Source organism: Drosophila mauritiana, chromosome X (assembly GCF_004382145.1).
Source record: "Drosophila mauritiana strain mau12 chromosome X, ASM438214v1, whole genome shotgun sequence".
Classification (NCBI taxonomy): domain Eukaryota; kingdom Metazoa; phylum Arthropoda; class Insecta; order Diptera; family Drosophilidae; genus Drosophila; species Drosophila mauritiana.
In genome coordinates, this window is record NC_046672.1 from 19,835,542 (window position 1) to 19,856,401 (window position 20,860).

The 20,860-nt window shown below is 46.9% G+C and overlaps 1 protein-coding gene across 1 annotated transcript; it reads left to right on the forward strand.

Moving 5' to 3' along the window:
* Nucleotides 1-898: 898 nt before the first annotated feature.
* LOC117148266 lies at nt 899-2,122 on the forward strand. The gene has a single exon (XM_033315578.1). It carries the CDS (start codon nt 1,045-1,047, stop codon nt 1,678-1,680), a length of 636 nt encoding a protein of 211 aa, XP_033171469.1. The 5' UTR covers nt 899-1,044; the 3' UTR covers nt 1,681-2,122.
* Nucleotides 2,123-20,860: the final 18,738 nt, after the last annotated feature.

A 20,860-nucleotide genomic window follows, 5' to 3' on the forward strand; every position in this document is an offset into this window, starting at 1 on the left:
CAACTCGCAATGCAAGATATTGCTCCACCCAACGGATGGCTCGGAACCAGGAGCCGATCGAAGGAGCATCTAGCGTTCATGTCCGAAAAAGAAGACACATTAATGGGAAATACATAATTTTGGGGACTGGCTCGTAATAAATTTAAAGTTGTCTCTGGCGCTGAGTTGTCCAATTCCCCATCTAGCCCCACTTCCGATTAACCCACCCGCTGTCAGTCTGTTTTTTTAATTTTATTTTCGTCCTGCTCTACTTTTAGTCCCAGCTAAGCCGGAAGGGATCAAACGGTTTTCCCCGCCCGCTTTTCCCAGCACAAAAAATGAGGCAGAAATAAGGAAAGAAATAACATTTCGACAGCTGCCCCACTGCGAAGGTGGGGCAAGGGGGCTTTTCCTCTGGGTCAATGAGCATCAGAGGTTGACTGCATAATTTATGAACATAAATGGGCGTGACAAGGGATTAGGGGGGCGGGGCATGGCGGTCTTCCAGCGCAGAACTGGGGGTCACCTAATGACCTGGCGCACTGCTAAATGCATGGAAATTGTCTGCGCCAGAGCGAATTACAATTAATTGGAAATATGGCTAAGCCCGGAATTAGCCCCGTCTGCAGGTGGGAGTTTCCTCTTTTCCGCATTTTCACATGGCGTGCTAAGTCCTCGCCGAGGCAATTGAAAAACGAGAAAAATAATTATGGAGGCACTGACACAAAGATTAAGATTCGGTAGCTTATCAACTTTTCTTACGATCGTAATTTTAAAAGTTAAGTAGTAACGAATTCCCGTGCTAAGGCAGGTGCATTCGTTACCAGTTTTTGCCTCGTTAGGAAATGTTTTCCTTCGATCACGTACTCCGCGCCAAAGTGCTCGAAACTTCAAAGCCCGGACAACCGGCCTTACATAAGCAAATCACAACGATTCGTTGAAGCTAGCACACACACATTCCCCTTTCGGCCTGTTACAAAATTCTTAAAAATTCGAAAATCGTAAAATAAATCGAGGAAAATTGAAAAATTAACAATAGCCAATAGCCAACAACGAATCGCCACGATGACCTGCACATTGGTACTCCTGATTGCCAGCATTCTGCACTTCGGAATGCGTGGCAGTTGTCTGCTGGACATAGAGCGATTCCCGGTGATTCCCGGCACCATCTACGCCGGCCACATTGCCTACTGCGCCATCCTGTACTTCCTGCACGACATGGAGATCCTGCCCACGCGCTATCGAAGCCGGATGGGCTGGCTGACCGCCTTCCTGATCGAACTGGTGCTGGGCGTGGCCTTCATGGAGGTCCTGGCCCTTTGGCTCTGGTGCAGCGTGGAGCACATCCTCCACCTGTCCACCCGGTTCGTGCTGCGCCGCTACCTGGGCGTCTCCACCGAAGTCTACCTGCGCTGGGAGTGGGCCATCATGGGTGGTCTGATGACCACGCTGGCGGCCATGCTCTGGATAAACGCCTACGAGGCCACGGAGACAACTCAGGCAGAGAGGGTGTCAAGGAGCAAGGACATCCGGATGAAGGCGGTGCTTTGCCAGCGGGAGGAGAAACAGAAACGGAAGCAGGATCAGGATCTGGAGAAGGTTGAACAGCCTGCTCCGGAGCCAGAGGAGTCACAGAATCCTGATGAAGTCCAGCTGCCGGAGAATCATCTGCAGCTGCTGGCCACCACCACTGATTGCTAGCCCGTTGTGGTCGCCTCCTGCAACCTGTGCTGCTGACAAAAAGGACTTCGCAAAGCGGCCTCAATTAGACGAACGATCATGCCGGGAGCAGACCAGACGGAGCAAATGTATTTATTCCAGCCAGATGGACTCGAAAGGCTCTAAATACCGTGCCGAAGGATACTGGGAATGGGGAGCGGGGCGAAATGATGGACTGCAGTAAAATGTCTATGAAAATTGACTTGGTGTCCTGGCATTGAGAGGCAGTCGGGCGGAAGGAGCTGCCAGCGCCTGGATGCGCGTCAATTGACAAATTGTCGGCTCGACTGGCCCCTTCCTCCTGGTCTTGCCCTGCTCCCCTTGCTCACCGTTCTAGCCTTGCTCAACTGCCCAAAACCAATACGAATGCCAAAATGCCAAAAATACAATCCCGGGCAATTTTAGACCCAAACAAAGCAGAAAGTCATCAGAAATGTTGTCTAATTTCATTTCGTTTCACTCGAAGGCCAATTTTTGGCTTTTATTATTCATACAATTTCTGGCAACGCGATTTTAACGCTGCTGTCCGTATTGCGTATACGCACTGTGGTTCACGGAATTATGATTTCTTTTGCTGTGTGCGTGGCGCAGAGTGTGTGTGCTTGTGTGTTCGCTGTGTGTGTGTGTGTATTCCTAAGCAAACAATGGCCGAGCAGTGCTTTTGTTTATTCTTCCTTCGCTGTTGCTTATGTTGCTTATGGCCACCCACCCACACAGGCACACTCACACAAGCACACAGATAGCAAGCACTCACACACCCAAAGCGTGCCGAATTTCGGTGCGTGCCTGTTTTTGAGTCCCTTGTTCCCTTGACGGCCTCCCACTTTTACTCCCACTCCCAGTGCCATAGCCACTTTTCCCATCCTGTGATCCTGTGTTGTGTATTTATGGAAACATTGCTCCGAAAATATTTTAAGGACGACCAACTCGGATGAAAGAAATCCAAGGGATGCTGTGGGCGGACAGTGGACGGGGTGCAGGTGCGGTGGAACCTTTGCCAGACACTGGAATTGATGATAATACCACCGTTGGCTGCTCCGAATACACAAAATCTGATGGAATCGAAAATGGGACAACTGACAGGCCGGAATCTGGGGGCAACAACTGCTGACTGGCCGGTTATTGAGTGCCCAAAGATGCGAATGGAGATTGCCACACCGGGAATCCTTCGAGAACCATGCGAGGGCGTAGTAAATCGAAGTCATACCTCAAAAGATGACAATTAAACACGTACAAAGCGCTGCAATTCTTGCGTTTATCAGCTTAAAGATAATTCCCTTCAGAAGAAAATGGAACAGTTTGCTAATTACACATTAAATTCTAGATACTTGAAGCAGGCAAATGCCAATTTGCAGTGCGGAAAATTAAATCATTTTCGGGTGAAATCCTCCAAGTCCCTTTGAAACTGTGGTTGGCTATTATCATAGGAGGTAAGAGCACTCCGCAGATCATTTGTCCACGAAAACTTTTGCCTTTGGCGACTGCCTGTTGGTTTGTTTGTCTCTATGCCACTTTGGAGGACGAAGGACGAGCGTGTCCTTCGGCCCACTCGCGGCGTAGCCAGCTGATGCCGAGGACAATGGCGGAGCGGAGGCTAATTAGCATCGTCAACATGGGCCACCTTAAGGTCCTGCGTCCTTTCTCGCTGCTTTCTCGCCAGCGAAGAGTGGCCCATCTGGCCGTTTGCAACATGATGCACGCGTCCCACGCTGCGCCGGACAAAAATGAGTTGGCCTAATGATGATACAGCCAGCGCCCAGGCCACACCCACCCGAGCCCCCTAACCTGTGCTCTAGGGACATCCAGGCATCCCCTCGACATGCAAAACGCCAACAATAAAAATGTCACTCTCGCGTGTTGGGAGCCAGGAGGAAATCATTTTCACCAAATCGCAAAATGCGCACAGGAAACGGGCGGGCAGAGGGGAGCGGCAGCGGAGTGGGGCAAAGTGTTCTTATCATAAATCACGAAACCGCCTGCCCCGTGGGGCGGCGGGGGATAATTAATTAATTAACAGCGTCTCATCATCATCGCCGCATTGTGAACTGGGTTGCGTGACAATTTCGTGAGTTTTGCATGAATTATTTGGCCGAAAGCGAATTGTCAGCAGAAAAACATGGCCAACAATTAGCGAACGCCACTTGCACTTAGTTCGCTATCGGCACGCACGCTCCATCCCAGAAAATCGCGATCCCTCCTTGAAATTAATGCGATGGATGCACGATAGTTGTGCCACTTGCTTCAAAGAGGCCCAGTTTCCTCGCATACTATATATAGATGTATATAAGGCAAATATATATATGTGCATGTATATCGTGACTGGTGGCGACAAAGAACCGGCTGCTCTTCCGACCCGACGAACATAATCCCATTAGGAACACCTCGTCGCGATTTGGACGGAAATTCCGCTGGCAACAGTTAGTCGTTATGTTCATGTTAATGCCCCCATTCACCACCGATATCGAGCTGCCAGAATATGGTTGAATAATTATCACAAGATTCCACCAACCAGAGCACCAAGAATTTGGCAGCTTATTGTTTAATGGGGAGGAACTGAAGTACCTTAGTCAAAGGTATGGATAAACATCTTGAATTCTTGAAAATGTTCTTTGTACATACATATAGTATATAGTGTAGTATACAAATAGTAGAGCTTAAAAGTGTAACAAATCATTTATGTTCTTCAAATTTAATTATTTAGACTTATTGCCCAACTTATTATTTAGATTTGGGAACAACCGCTCTTGGCAACAACTTCACTCGACTTCTCTCCACTCTCCATTCTACACTCGCTCCCTTTCTATCGATAGCTTGCTCTTGTCTAGGGTTGCATTTTAATCAGGGCTGCAATGTAGAAGTATCGAAAGATCTAATGCCTATTGTACATCCCACATGTATGTTATAGTCGTATATTTTTGCGTAATTGGCTTATTCAAATTAAACTAAACGAAGTTGCTGGCAGATAAACACAACTTAAAATAAATATAGATAAATTAGGAAACCCTATGTTCATGTCCAAGAATGTATCTGTTCACTAGGCAATTCAAGATAGATTCTAGTTAGCTGCTCTTTAGTGCTTCGGATTATCTATAGTTATAGTTTTTCGACTTTATTCTTTTCATGTTAGAAGCAAAGCCATACCATACCATTGTTACTTATATTTGTTGTGCAAAAGGCCACTTGACTCCACTTACTTATTTTGCACTTTGTTTATTCTTTGGCTTCGCTCCCTTCGATTTCTCACCGATTTAATGCTCAATTGTTTACTGTAAGCCTCGTTTGAAATTTGCGCTGTGAAGTTTGTATACTTTGCTCCGCATTGCACTGCTCTCGAAACAGAAAACAAAAAACAAACAAAAAAAAGGAATAGCAACCGGAAAGCGTGATCCAAAAAAAGTCCGCAGAATTGCATTTAAACAAATTTGATTGCTCGTTTGTCAGTGTTTTTTTGTCGGTTTTTATTTCGTTGCGTTATACCCAACGAAGCCCAAACAAGTTGGCAAGTTTTAAACATTTTTTTGCAACCGACTTTGTTTTTGTTGCTCTTCATGTTGGGCATTGTTTGGCAGCTTTATGAAAATTTTAAGTACATCAAATTTTTATGATTTTCAACAAGTGTCTGTGTGTGTGTGTGCTGGAAAAGCGAGGCCAGTGGTTTGGGTGGCTAGAATTGCGGATTTGATTGCGATTGTCTGCCGCACACGCACACACACAAAGACAACCACCCACACAGCCACACACCCGCACTTACACACACAAACAAGCGGCTTCGCTCTTATTGCTGCCGTTAATCCGCAAAAATTTGTAACATTTTCCAATTTGGTAATCGTCTGAATGTTTCAAAATGAGCGAGAATCATGAATAATACGAGTGGGGCTTATGCAGAATTGTTATTCAAATTTCGTGCCCGAGCAGCGGAGTGTTTTTCGCAATGCTAATTGATTATGTGCCCAATTGCAAAAATCTGTGGAGCGCTCCTAGCTGCAGTTCATGTGCGAATATCTCCAGCTTTCAGCCCTGTCTTCTCGAAAATCCTTGCTCATCGGGAGCCCAAAAGTGCCGTGAATGCCTCCTGCAGCGTGTGCGTTTGTGCTTTTCAGGACTACATATCAGTGGTCCTGGCCAGGACGAAAGTCGGAGAGTGGATTGCAGCCCATCGCTCGTCAACGGTCTCTCCTCGGGTGTGCGGTCTCGAAGGACTCGACGGGTTGCAGGATGTGGAGCTGGCCGGGATGACTTGTCAGCTGGCGCTCAAACATTGTGACATTGATTTTCATTCGACAGACTTCGAACTCTCGCTCTCGGACGGGCCCACAATTTCGGGCATATCGGCCTGCTCCGCATCACGAACTATTGAATTTCCCGGAGCGAGTTACTGCGACCAGATGCTACCTAATTGGAAATTTCGCATTGCTCCTTCTGCGAAGGAATGCGGCAGGACGTCGCTTTCTGACTTTCTGGCTATCTCACATCCGTGTCCTTGCCATGGGGCCTTGCCGACCTTGAGCAGTTGGTTGGCCACCAGGAGATGTGACCAAAGTCTGATGATGGGCGAGTGTGGGGCGCAACCGACCGACCGAGAAATGCCAGCAAAGACAATGCGATTTTTCATTCGTTTTCTGGCTCTCGATGGCCATCCCTGAATTATTTTGAGCTTTAAGAAACTTGAGTACCAAACAGTTTTGAGAGGAAATTAAATGGATTGGGAAATCCTTCAGTGCTGCCAAATCTCTGTGGTCTTGGTGAAAAACTACAGAAATGTGAGTCTGAATCTTGGCCGAAATTAACATCCCTGTTCAAATCTTCAGTGAGGACATACGATTTGAACTACATATTAGAAAAACACACGTTTGTGTGTTCTATTAGCTTCATGAAACTTGAGTTGAAATCATATTTATATTGATTGTAAAATTGTAAAATAAAGCCTAATTTTACTGTGGTGCCATTGAATCTACATTAGTAGTTAGAAATGTAGTAGTTAATATCAATATCTATTGCAACATTTGGCAAGTATTAATAACTTATTACCAGCGAACTTTCTGCTTTCAAGTGCAACTATATTCCTATTGGGGGGGAATACTTTCAGTTGGCGCATTCTGGGCTGCACCTGTTGATCGCCTGCAGGTCCTGCGGGCTTTGGCCTTGGGCAACAGGTGACTCCAGTTGGAGGAGCAGCTGAAGGGCCATCGATATGCCCGAGGGATATGACAGCGAAGGAAAGTTTTTCAATTTGAATTCAATTTAAAGTTGTGACTGTGAGTTGTCCCCCAGCCGATTGGCATCGCCGTCTTTCCCTTACTTCGCAAGTGCTGAGCTTTCATATTTATTTGACTCCGTTGAAATGCAAATAAATGCAAACATTTACTCAGCGAAGCCAAGTGGCTGAGTGGCTTGAGTGTGTGAGTGCGTGAGTCACATAGCCACACCCACAACCACACACATAACGATAATTATGCAAATGTAATGGCATAATGTCGGCATGATTCCTTTTAGCGAGTGTCTCCTGTCCCCGCTTCGCTCCGCGCTGATTTAAAAAGGAACAGAAATGATGGACGCCTTGGGGTTTTCAGATACCTTCTCCTGTCGCGCTGAAAAAGGCCGGAAACGGAAGTGAAGGCAGGGGCCCCGCAGGCGGAAGGAAATATACGAGGGCATTTCATAAAACATATACTTATTTCACTCATCTAACGCGAAGTATGCTTTAGTTCAGCGAATGTAATGCGAGCTAATGAGAATCTTTCGGAGAACAGAGCTCTGTTCGTCTGGTTAAGAGCTCAACTCTCCTGGGATTTCTTAGGAACTGTTCTACAAGGCAAGTTCTTTCATTCCTTGTTATTTTTCTTTGCTAAAAATGCTTTAAAGAATGTTTGAAAAATTAATCTCGCAGTTGTCCCGCTATTCGAGCAGCTTGCAGTGAAGCTCGAAGTGACGAAGTAGCATTTTTCAGGCTTTTCCGACTTCCAAATTTCTGTTTTTCCCCGAGCAGAGCAACTCCGTTCGATGTCTTGGCAGACCAACAAACTGCATAATGCCTGGAAATGGGCTACGGACAAGCCAAACCAGATCCGGGCGACACTTATGTAAAGCGGTCGGAAAAACTCTCTCAAAAATGGAGGAACCTTTTAAGCGGAGCAAACTGGGTTATCCACTAAAGTGCAGCCATCTGGATCGCCGGCAAATGTTCGTGGAACGTATGTCAGTGCGTTTGAGTGTCTGTCCGTCCGTCCGTCCGTCCGTCTGTCTGTCTGTCTGTATGTCCGGGCGAAAAGAAAGTAAAGTGCAGAAAAGTGTTTGTGCATCCTCTGTCACGTCGTTTTTAGATGTATTTTAAAAGATTTAGCTGCACATCCCCCAGGGGTCCCGAATAGTGGACACACTCAGGGGTTCGTCCATGGACGTCGGCTCCCCAGGGCGAGGGGGCAGCCAACCGAGTGACAAACCCAAAGGCAGGCGCGGATGGGAATGGATGGTGGGTGGTGGGTGGTGGGAGGTGGGTGGAGCCTGGTGGTTGGTGTTATCCTGCAACCGCAGATAAACTGCTGGCAACGGAACGAACTAGGTGGGGAAGTGTGAAAGTGAAGCAAATGTGAAACAATTCCGCTAATTGCAAAAAATGTGATGCCAACATGGGTTGGGTGTGGTCCGGGCGAGCCGGGCCACGGTGGACGAAAGTGGGTGGCTGTGGGTGACCGCATGCTGCAGCGTGGTCATTAAAAGGCGTTGCATTGCACACAAAAGTATGCAGCACTCTCGGTCGAGCAAAGAAGCTTGCAACAAAGCCGAGCTGGCTAAACTTTAACTGAATTTCGCAGTTTTCTTGCCGCTGATTTCAGTGCTTTAATAAATTTAATTAGGTGTTTTCCGACCGGATTTGTTTTCCTCTCCACGGCGAGAGTGAGTCGGATGTGTCGGGTCACTCGAAGTCCGCCATCGAGTGTTGCACTTTACGCACGATTTTAATTAAATGCCGCGCGTATGCTCCGCTTTTATTACTTGGTTGTGCTCACCACCGGATGGTTGGATGGATGGATATATATGGGAGATGGGGGACCACGAGGGTCGGCGGACTCTGCAATTGATGCTATATCTATTGGTGCCTGCTCCTGCGGACCAAATGACCAGCTGACAGCGAGTGGGCGTGGCAGCGAAAAATCGAACCGAGTTGTCGCTGACAGTTTGATTGAGTTTGTGTCCTATCAGCTTTCTTGTTGTGCTGCAGTGGGGAAAAATCAATTAAGCATTTCCAGTTACAAGTCTGGCATTCAAAGTTTAGCATCCATTATTTGAATAACATGCTTAACTGGCTAAAAAAGGACTTGCATCCTCGTGATAAAATGCTGCCTTGAAATCAAGAGAGAAAACTAAATTTAAGGTCTTGAAGTAACATGAAATTGGAAAATTAATAGGATCAAGGGTTTTCATTTATGGATCAAAAATACATCTTGATTGATTAAATTAAGAATATATTTTATTTTACTAAAATAAAAATATCCGTCGGCAACTCACAGTTTTAAGTCTTCTTTTGAGAACACATTTTTTTAATTCTTTCATTGCTTGAAAATACGGATAAATAGCTATAGGGAGTACTATAATGCTGAAGTTTTAAATAATAAAACGTTTCTGCTTGTGAAAAGCAGCGACTATACCTAGTGACCAGGTCCAGTGTCTATTTTTCCCGCTGTGCGCTCTCGCTTTTCCTCCCACTTCGACCAAATCTGCGCTAAGGGGATGGAAATGCGGTGGAAAACTCGCACTTCCGTCGGCGGAGGAGCAGGGAGCTCAAGAGGAGCCGCAGGACGCTGGATGCAGGACACGCTGCCAGACGAAAAGGACCGACTGCTGCTTTATTAAGCAGGAGTCGGGTGACAATTCCAGATACTTTATGCAGCGCAAAAAGCCAAGCTGCGATGCGGGGCGCAAAATAAAGGCAAATGAAGTTAGTGCCAGTGAGCACTAGAAATGGGAGCCACTGTGCATTGGCCTGTCCTGTGCGCCGACTAACAAGGATAATTGCAAAAGGAAGTAACAATAAACCCAATGATATCGATGCCCAGTTACACACATAGGGGGAAACTGAGGAAACTGAGGAAAATGGGGGAAAACGGGCAAAATGGGGGCGTGCTGCTGCGGAAAACAAAGGAAAGCGAGCAGGGCCAGAAAGGACGCGATGGAGGAAGTGGAAGCCGTGTCCTGTGGAACGATTGCGCCAGCGAGCAATCAGCGTAAAGTGCGCGCCGCTTTGTAACTGAAACGATAAAAGGGAAAAAGAAGGTGGTAGCAGGAAAGGCGAACAAAACCGAACAGAACAGACCAGAACTGAGCTGAACAGAAAGATGGGTTACTGCAAAAAAGGACCTCGGTCGGGGCGGAAAAAAGGAAGGGCGGCTGGGAGGCTGCAAGGAGCGGAAGGAGCGGAAGGAGCAGAGGGCAGCTGGCAAACAGCAGCAGCAGGGGAAAAAGAATAAAATATCGTTTATTGAGGGCACTCCAACGGCGAATGTGATTGTTGTCCACCCATCACCCACTGAACTCCACCCACCGCAGGCCAGCACCCCTGGTATTTTCGACTACCCATACCCTTGCGTTTCCCGGGCATCCCAGGCGGAGATCAAAGCCCAAGACGACGAACCTCACTTGGCTTCACTTGCCCACCGGAGTCCAAAGTCCGTAGTCCGGAGACCGGAGCGCGGAGCGCGGAGCGCGAAGCATGGCATTCCACGAGTGAAGAGGGGCGGACGAGAAATTGGGACTGGGAACTGCAACTTTGATTGAATTTTATGAGCATTCCAGCACAAGATCATAAATATTCGCTTTTATGCGTCCATTTTGCGCTTTCATTGTTCATTTGCCAATAATAATAATAACAGGCGAACAGCCACCGAAATTTTTCATCACATTGATAATTAATAAACGCTCTTGCGACTTAAGCTGTCATTAATCTGTTGCCATTTTAATAGAATAACGAGAGAGAACGCGCGAGTTTTTCGGCTATCAGATACCCTACACTCGACTAGTTTTTCTTCATTCTTTTGGCATTATATAAACAGCATGTTACATACTTTTCAACAAATCTATAATAATATTTTTCATCACGAACAACGCGTAGGCGCCTAGCTTAGTGTTAAATGCGCACATTAAAATTTAAATTGTGTCACATTAGTTCAGTCTTCGGAAAAGGGCATCCTTCTTAATTAATGTATATGTGCACAAAGTGCAAAATGTAATTTATTTGGCATACTAAATTATCATTAAATTCTGCATTAAAACTGTTCCAAACGGAGAGAATGGAAATCGAAAATCTAATTTTTGTAACTACCGCAATTCACAAAGTAACCGATACAAACAAGCGTATTGCGAATGAAAATGAAATAAAATATAAAATAACGCCCATGCTCTGGGCGTGACCGAGTGCAGCGTAATTTATTTTGCAGCCACGGGTTATGCCAACAGTGCGTATGCGTACTTTTAATTCCAATCGCTCATACGCAGCGTGGGACAAATCAACAGGATGCCAAACTAGGTGAGGAGCCCCGGGGCACTTGGCAAAGGGCAGGGGAGTGGGGAGCGGGAGAGGGAAGCTGTTGGGATTCCATCCACGACCGTATGCCAGAGCCATTTGTTGTGTTGTTGCCTTGTCCTAAATGCTCTCCCCCAAACCCGAGCTCTGCGTCACCACCGCCCACTTAGACACGGACATCCCGTATCGCTGTGTCCTTGTGCCAACGCTTTCATGCACATTTATCGTGATTAGCTATTAATTGATAATAATTAACTTAAGCACAAGCCACAGATGCCGGATGAGTGAGTATGCGTGGCTGTGTGTGAGTGCGGTATGGATTTCCTCTGGCCTCTCGGATCCGAACTGCGAAATCTGAAATTGACGTTCCTCCTGTTGATTTGCGATCCAAAGCCAGACACTCTGAGTGCTCCCATTTGTCGGATGTATAGCCCACATTAGCTGGCAGTTGACTGAACCCGAATCTGAATCTATATCCGAATGTGAGTCCCTCGAGGAGCTCATCAAAGAAACTAATGCTCGCATTTCGCACTTATTCCCGCTCCCATTTCAAGATGACTGTACATTTGCCCAGAATTCCGTTTGATTGGCCACAAAAGTATGCCAGGAATCACCAACTCTTTGTAATTTCAACTCGAACACTCATACTTACTTTGCTCACTTTGGTATTTTACTTAAATTCAGTCGAAGTGCGCTCGGTTTCAGGTCCTTGTTGCCTTTCGATTCGCTTTCCTCGCTTTTACTCTTTTGGCTTTAACCAAATGTTTTGTACACATATGCACTAACTGATTTTGTTTTTCTTTCTTGTTTATAACGTTAAAAAAATGGTAAAAAAAACCAAAAAAAATGCTTTATCGCCGACGGATGCTGGATACTACAAATTGAAATATAACTACTATCGGGTGATTCCTAGATGGTAAATTTCGTACAACCTTAGTTGTGCAGCTTGTTGATTGAGTTGGTTAAAGTTCATGAGGGATGGCAACTAAGGACGAAGCGCAAACACAAAAACACTGATTTGCAACACAAAGTCTTGGCCTGAAATGATTCCAATCTCTGATTCACACTGTTCGACTGTTCATTCAGTTGGGTTCAGTTCGGTTCAGTTCAGTTTAGCTGCGAATCCTTTGCGCTCACGTTCACGTTCAGCTACAGATACAGATTCACTTTCACTTCTACTTTCACTTTGCGGTCAGAGTCTGGGATGATACGATGCGACTGAAGTGCTGATTGGAGTGGAACTGAGTTGAGTTGATGGCTTTAGCTGCTGCGAGATCCGTGCGGCACGTGCGAACACGTTCAGATTTCATAACCAACTGTCGAGTCAGCTGCCGCCGTCGCCGCCGCCGAAGGACCTCACTGGGCCGAAGCGCTCCGAATAGGATTCCAAAGGCCGAAGCACGAAGTCCGAATCACGAAGTGCGCAGCCGAGGCCCCAACGAGCTCTGTGCCGGATCCTTGGGCGTTCAAAGGGCTTTGGCTTTCGAAGTTGGCTCTTCGGAGACACCAACCGTTGGCGGGGCGGTCCCGTCAGACTTTTGGGCGCCCCTTTTGGGTGCCAGTGCCAGTGCCCAGCATCCGAAAAAGGACTCTCTTAAGCGCTCTCTTACCAGCCAAGGCAGCTGGTGGCCCAAGTTAAGTTCCTCACGAAACGAGTGTGGAGCGTGGAGCTTGGGGATTGGGGCTTGGGGCTTGGGAAGTGGAGCGCTGAGCATGGGGCCACCCTTGTTGCTCAAGTGTTGCACATTATGAAGCCGAAGCCAGGCATAAAACTTTCACCATTAGCCGCGTTAATGTCAAGCGCGCGCCAAATTCCTCAGCTGGCCATTGGTGCAGGGACATTTACCGGGGGGGGCTCAGTGAAAGTTTTATCGGCACTTTCGGCCACATCGGCATGTAAGTGGTTCGTTGGTGCGAGATGAAGGCGACAGCAGCGCCTTATCCCCGAATGATCTTGGAGATCTGTGTGGAGGGCTTTGAATGGGATCAATATGTAGTGGCCACTCCAGTGGAAACGCAACACATGCTGTTTTCAAGGAGATGCACTCTGGAACTCGCCAGCTCTGGTAATCCGGCAATCCGGCATTCCGGCAATCTGGCATTCTAGCATTCTGGCATTCGGTTGGTACCCCAGATCCTGCGCCCTCTTCTCCGCCGCGTCATAGCCATCCTGGCACTATGACATATTGTATCCACACGCGTACGTGACCGTGTTACCAACTGGCGGAAGAAAGTTGTGCCCCTGCTCCTACTTGAGTCTCGAATCGTTTGAGTTCCTTCTCGGACTTGTTTACGTCTCCCGTTTCGAGAGCTGCACACATAAATCCCATAAATGACAAACTTATTAGTGGCCTGATAGGAGCAGAGAAGTGCCAGGACCAACAGCACAGGACGAACAGGACAGGCAGTGGCATTATGAAGCGGGAAATAGAAATTAGTGACAGTTGCACAAATTACACAAATCACAAATCCAAATTCACGGCCTGGGGGCAATTCGGGGCGGGAAGCGGCATCAGGCACATGTATCAAATCAATAAATTAAGCCCCACGCCAACTAACATAAAACATGAAAATTGCGGTGGAGTTGCGGAGGAGAGGATGGGATGGGATTCCTGGGATTAATTTGGTTGGCCAGCCTCGCCAGTAGTGGCATTCCGCTGGGAATGCAAAGTTTCAATTGCCAAACACGGCGACCTTGGGCACCAATTTGACCCACAATGTGCTGACCCCCAGCACTCCGGAACTCCGGAGCTCCCGAACTCCGCCCGCAGAGCGGCCAAAAAACGGGGAGCTGCGAGTATTTGTGGGCCAACTAAAACAACAACTAGCTGAAACAACAAACAGCCGGGCTACACAAACTGGAAAAAGTCTGCGGGACAAGTTTGGCACATTTGTCACTGGGACACTCTGCAGGTTCGCAGTTTCCAGTTTCGGGTTGCGAGTTTCGAGTGCAACATACAGCATGCAGCATGCGGCATGCAGCAGCGGCATGCGGCATGCGGCACATCCAATCCTTGAGCCTCGAGCTGAAGCTAAAAACATTAGTTCTCCCCTTGCCAACGAGACAAATAGTTTTGAAGATTCAATCTCATAAAGAAATTGTGGAAGAAAGCGAAATGCTGACTGCGAGAAAGGCGGTAGTTGCATTCGTAGTCGGTCTGTAAAAAGTGAATACTACCCAGGTGCTTTGTCCCAGGAATCTAAGGACATGTCGAAGGGTGTTCGAATTTCCATCCTCCACTCTGTGGGTGTGTGTGTGTGGTGTGTGTGTGGTGTGTGTGTGAGTGTGTTCTGTGTTTTGCGTGTGTCAGACAGGCGATGGGAAGAGTGAGCGGGGAACAAAAACTTTTTCAGCAACTACAATAATTTAGTATAGTTCACCAAAAAGTTCCACCTGTCCGCATTCCGCCACCCACTTCCGCATCAGCATCCGCACTCACATCCGCATCCACTTCCACATCCACATCCGCATCCGCACTCGCATCCGCATCTGTGTCGGACGGCCGTCCATGTGTGCGTCTAAAGTTTATTGGTAAAATTTTATTGCAGATTTTTGCGCTACCTGCTCTGCTGCCCCGCCCACATCTCTCGACGCCCCCCTCGCCCTCGCCCTCGCCCCTCCCCATTCCCGCCACGCCCACTTTCCCCTTGCGCCAGCAACCACACACACCTTTCGCCATCGGCTTGCCGTCGTCTTGTGAAAATATTTGGGAAAACTTTTGCAATTTATCTGTTTTATAGCCAGCGACCAGCACTCACACACGAAAAAAGGCGAGCCGAGAGTCGAGGGTGCGGGCACGAGAGAAGGGTCCGTTCAGGTATCTGCTCCTGTCGCTTCCAGGCTTAGTGTATGGGTATAGTGCATGTCTGACCCCCTCTCCCCAGCCATGTCCATGCCCAAAAAAAGCACACCGTGCGAGACAGAGCGTCGAAAAATGTACGACGCCAGAAACCGAAAAAAGCAATTGCAAATGAATCGAGTTAAAGTAATTTAACAGTAGATTGTCCCCGTCCACTTGGGAAGCCCGCAGGTCCTGGCGACTTCGCCTCGAACTGGCATACGGAGGAGCCCGGGGCTGCGAAGGATGCGGAGGATAGCGAGGATATGGAGTCCAACAGATGGCCGAGTGCTGATAAGTGACCGAGCGGAGATGATGGCGACGGAGCCGGGCTCGTAATATATCATTTTCGAGTGGGTCAGCACTTGGGAGCCAGTTACTAATTGGTTTTCAACTAGCGGAGTGCGCAACAAGGAGCCAACTTGACCCAACATGAGCGCCAGCATATCCTTACAGGATCTCCGAGGAGCACTCAAGGATTTTCGGGCTCGGGCACATATGTGACATCCAAAGATCAAGGCAGTTCTTAAAAAAAAACTATTTGATTTCGGTATATATTTAATCGTATTAATTATGGTTGAGTTAAATAGTAAATGGCTACCCAAGCTGGAACTTAAAGCACTCTAGCTATTTCACAATTACAATATTCCTCGGAGCATTTCTACCAATAAAATCAATGTAATTAATTACATTAAGACAGAGCAAATTCGTCTTTTCGAACTGCCCTCAGTGCTCCTGGGCCATCCGACTGTGGAATATCGCAATTCATTCAGTGTGAACCGCACAGAATAGGGAAATTATTATTCAAACGTGATGAAAGGCCAGAGTGGAGCTGCCGAAGCAACAAACCAAAGTCGGAATAGTCAACCGCAGAGCGTTGGATGAACACGCCTGGCAAAAAAAAAATATATATATATATGTGTATAAAAAGCGAAAAAAAACTGTCAACACGAGCTGTGAACTGTGAGCTGCGAGCAGGAAAAAGGACCAAATGCGAAATACCAAAATAAACCCCGAGCTGGCAAAGCTCCTCGAGTCCTGCCCGTCTGCAAGTGTGTGTGTGTGAGTGTGAGTGTGAGTGTGAGTGTGTGTGCATGGTAGTGAGTGCGAGTGTGTGCACGGTGGGTAATAATCTTATCTTTAACTCGGCAGAAACAGAAGCCGTTGTCGTCGGCGCCTTTGTTGTTGCTGTCTTCGTAGCCAGCGACTGTGAAAAGCAGCCACTGCGACAAGGACACTGCGACAAAAGGGTAGTCACAACCTGATTTGAATAAGTGAACTTAATAGTCATAGTCATGGGGTAACCTTAAAGTTTCATAAAGCCTATTATCCGTACATACTTAACTATAGTCAAATATTAAATAAATACACAAAACAAGTTGATATAGAGCCTACTTTTAAGTGCATAATGGAATAGTTATAATTTCAATTTAAGGAGCAGTTCTTTATATAAGATAAAGATGCAATGGTGTACACCTTTTGCAGTTAACGTTGCTTTATCGACGAAAATACTGTGTTCTTTAAGATCCTTCACCGATTTCACAAATCTGCCAATATGCTTTCATTTCTGTTAATTTAACAACCGTCTCTTTTCGCATAGTGTGTGCTATTGTACGGTAAATATTCGTGTTGCCTCCTGCCAACCGCTCCGCCTCCTGCCCTTGCCACGCCCCCTGCCATGCCCCCGCCCATGGTACCGCTACGTGCCCCATCCAGAATCCGCAATCCGCGCGTTGCCATTTCCATATGGCGTCATATTGCTGGCTGTCGGGGGGCGGCGCCTGCCGTTGGTTTTCATACAATTGAAATTTGTAATTATTCAAATCGGATTTAAATACACACACACACACATGCATACACACACGCACACACGCGCAGCCGGCGAACGGATACGCAGGCTGAAAAGCGGACGGACTTTACATCAGCGCACGGCGAAGTTCAAAATCAGCGAGCAGAATAAAGAAAGCGCAGAAATTAAACAAAGCACAGTGAAACGCGGGCGAAGTAAAAGGGAAAATTTAAAAATAAATCTAAGCGCCGCCGAGTGGGGAAAGTGGGGGGTGCGGGTGAGGTGTATGCCAGGGGCAGGAGACAGAAGGCAGGTGCATAATGAGCCAAAAGACGACATTGTGTCCCCGTCTGCGGAACTCCTGGAACTCATCTCCAGTTTCCGGTGGCGATGCGAGTTGCGGGCTTGTTTGTGACAACGCCAAGCTGGATGAAAATTAATTCATTTTGAAGCGTTAAGATTCCTTACGCGCTAATGAGTTGAAGTGCGGGAAGGAATTGGTCCTTTGGCAGCGACAGTGGCAACGGGAGCGGCGGCGACATGTGTTCCAGTGTCCTGGCCTTGCGGTTGCCTGGCGCCCAGCTCGGCAATCCGCGATCTGCAATGCCAAGATCCAAGTCCCAAAACCCAGTTGGGGCTTTGTTTTGGCCCTGGGAAACAACCGCACTGCTGCTGGATAACGCTCTTCCTGGCAAGCACTTCACTTCATCAAGGCATCGGTTTAACCTCACCCATGGACACACATTAATGGGCTTCAGCTGGAGCACAAGCACAAGCACAAGTAAACAGGAGTGGGAGATAGAGAGATGTGTTTAGACAACTAATTAAAACCATTAAGTGGCATTTCATTTGGGCATTAGCCAGCATACATGGCGTATGCGTAATGCGCATGTAGTTCGAACGGATATATACATTTGTGTGTGTGTGTGTGTGAGTGTGTGTGTGCATATCTCCATGCAATAAACACAACAATTATAGGAATAATAATAAGAGTCTCTCTGTTGGCAGCAGCAGCAGCAGCAGCAGCCACTACAATGAATTAAAAACCAAATAATTGTCTAATTATAATTCGCAACTAATGAGTTTCCAAGTGGTTATCTTCATCTTGCCTCTGCCACGCCCCTTCTCCCTCCGCCCTTGCCTTCTTCAGCCTCTGTGTACTTTGTTATTCTGTTATTGTCGTTGTGTCGCCGACGAAAATGCTGTGTCTCCTCCATTTTCCATTGCAGATTTTTGTCTGACAGCTCGGTTGGTGGGTGGTGGCTAAGTGGGCGGTAAGTGGGCGTGTCTTGGACTGGGGGCGCTGAAGAGTGCTGTGTATTTAGCTAGCTTATCGCTTAATTGCCCCACTAAGAGTGGCAGCGACAACAAGGACGACACTCAGTCGAGCCACTCGAGTTATGCTAAGTAAACACGAGACGCAAACACAAAATGCGAAATACAAAGTGCGGAATATATCCGAGCAGAGTTTGGCACACTTGCCATCCGAATTGCCAGCGAAAGTGAGCTGAACAATGCACTCGCCACTCGGCACTTGCCACTTGCCACTTGGCAGATGCACTGACTCACTCTTCGAACGCTTCGCACGCTCCAGTGGAGGCCCAATCGAATCCGAACTCCTTGGAAGCGCCGGATATCGGGGGTCAGCAGCCCGAAATGCGGAGCAACTGGGAGCCCAGATGATAATTAATATTCTATATAGGTATAATCGTTATTTTGCCAATCAAAGTGCGCCCGGAGCCATTTTGCGGACGAGCCTGGGCAACTGGAAAGTGATTAAAAACAATTAGATGCCAGGCCGCTGGGATTGGGATTGGGAATGGGAATGAAAATGGGATGGGTATTGGGATGGGGAAGTGGCGTGGGTGGCTGGGAGGTGGAAAGACAGTTGGCCACTGCATAATGCTTTGGGCCTGGCCAGCACCGGATGGCAGGAAGTGCGCACAATGAGTTAGCGCAACGGAAGCGAACTAGAAACTCCCAGGGACAAAGAGCAAAGTTGGAGATATCCTGGGCCACCACCGGCCCACCGGCCCATCGCCTCATTGCCCCATCCCCTCATCAAGCCCTTTGGCGGCTTTCAATTTATGTTTTGGTTTTTCGTGCATAACTAATGACAAAGTCAGTGATTAAAATGGCCCAGGGAATGGCAAATTGGCTCCACGTGCATAAATTACTAGTGCTCGGAATTTGCGAGTCGCCGCCACTTAAGTGATCAGCACTAACCAAAAACAACACTAATTTGACCTTGGTCCCCGCCATTATTGCCACTTCTGGTGGCATATCCTGCTCACCTGACATACATGCTACACGTTCCCATTTCTAGCATTTGAATGTATCTAGCTAGCATCCTTTTGGTGACCAGTTAGATAAACATCTTGGGCTGGCAATTGGAATTTTCAATTATATAGTTCAATATTTTCATTTCATTCTAAGCAAGCATAACTAGAACAAACTTTGTGAGCAACGTGAACTTTTCAATTAACGCCTGTATCAAATATTATTTGCCTCTAATTGCTTCTAACAACTTGAATGGAGGTAAGCGAAAGTGGAATGATTAATTTATTAACTTACTGCAAACTACTGTTTTTTGAATCATCATCAACTTTAAATGTCCATTCGTTCGCTCGTCGTCTGCGAGTCGAGTGGAGCACCGGAATAATGAACTTGCGACCTGGTAAGTGTGCGATTCGCTGGGAAATGGAGTCTTCAATTATTTAAAAGCACAGCAAAGCGTGCTCCATTATTTACAGATAAACAAGCCATCCATAAATGGGTGTACATATGTACATATGTCACCTGCATGCTGAACGAGCGTTTTGATTGCGTTGTGGCGTGTGCTCAGTGTTCAGTGTACATAGGTGCATAAGTGTGCGTGGCATGTTGGATTTGCCCATGCGAGAAATCAACATATCAAAATTAATTTCCCATGCATAAATAAGTAATATGAATGTCAATTTAATGCATAAGAGGGTGGCGAATGGGGCTCACATCCTTGGCATTCCCTCACCCCGCCCTGCCACAACTTCCACCCAAGAAAAGACTGCTCTTTTCATGCCACACATGCCGTGGTGCGAGTGAGCCTTGGATCCGAATACATCACTCATAAGAAGAAGGACTCGCTCGCTGCTCGATTTCTTGGGAAATCTCAGTGGCTGCGTATGAGCATTTTTAATAACACAACTATCTGCGTAATAAAATGACAAGAGACCACAGCTTTTCATTCCAGTTGCAATTATTATATCTTCGTTTTACATGTGAATTTCTGTCGCAGATATGCATTTGAATTAGAGCTAAAGCCGCGGAAGGCGGAAATGCCAAATGAGATCTTAAGATCTAAGTACCATCTGCATCATGTTGTGCGCGGGTCCAACTGTTTAACCATTAATAACTTTCATCTTTTCCCCAGGAGTTGCTTCTCATTGAGGCTGTTTTTATTGCACAAACACCTTCGCAAAGAAACCAACACCATTACCAACATACACACCCACACACCTATGGGTGTATGGGGAAAAAATGTATTTATACATATATAAAAAGGAGAAAAAGCCAATATGCCGAGCAAATTTCTTTGAATTATGGCAAATTACATTCTTATCGATTTTGGTCCATTTTTTGGTCGCCACTTTCTGCAGGCTCCTCTTCACTTTTATACCCTTGCAGGACGTGGCATTATCCTTTGGGAGGGCAATTCGAAGCACAGAAGCTAAAATGATGATGCTCTCTGCTGCATTAAGAGGATACATTATGAGAACAAATTCCAAAGAATGCCGTTTTGGAAGGGGGCACGGGAAGTATCTCTTCCAGTTAGCAGAGCAGCCATCATCCTTGTTTATAAAGAAGAGGATCCTTACCACAATGATTACCTTTAAAACCGAGCAGTTTTGTATAGACCACAATATATGTTCCATCGAGTTCCTCTGCCTTGTGGACTTGTTGGCAAAGTCTGATTACCAAATCAGTGGACTTGGTCCTACGTAAGAGTATCCCTAATTTTTGCCCCCAGAGCTGGCCCAA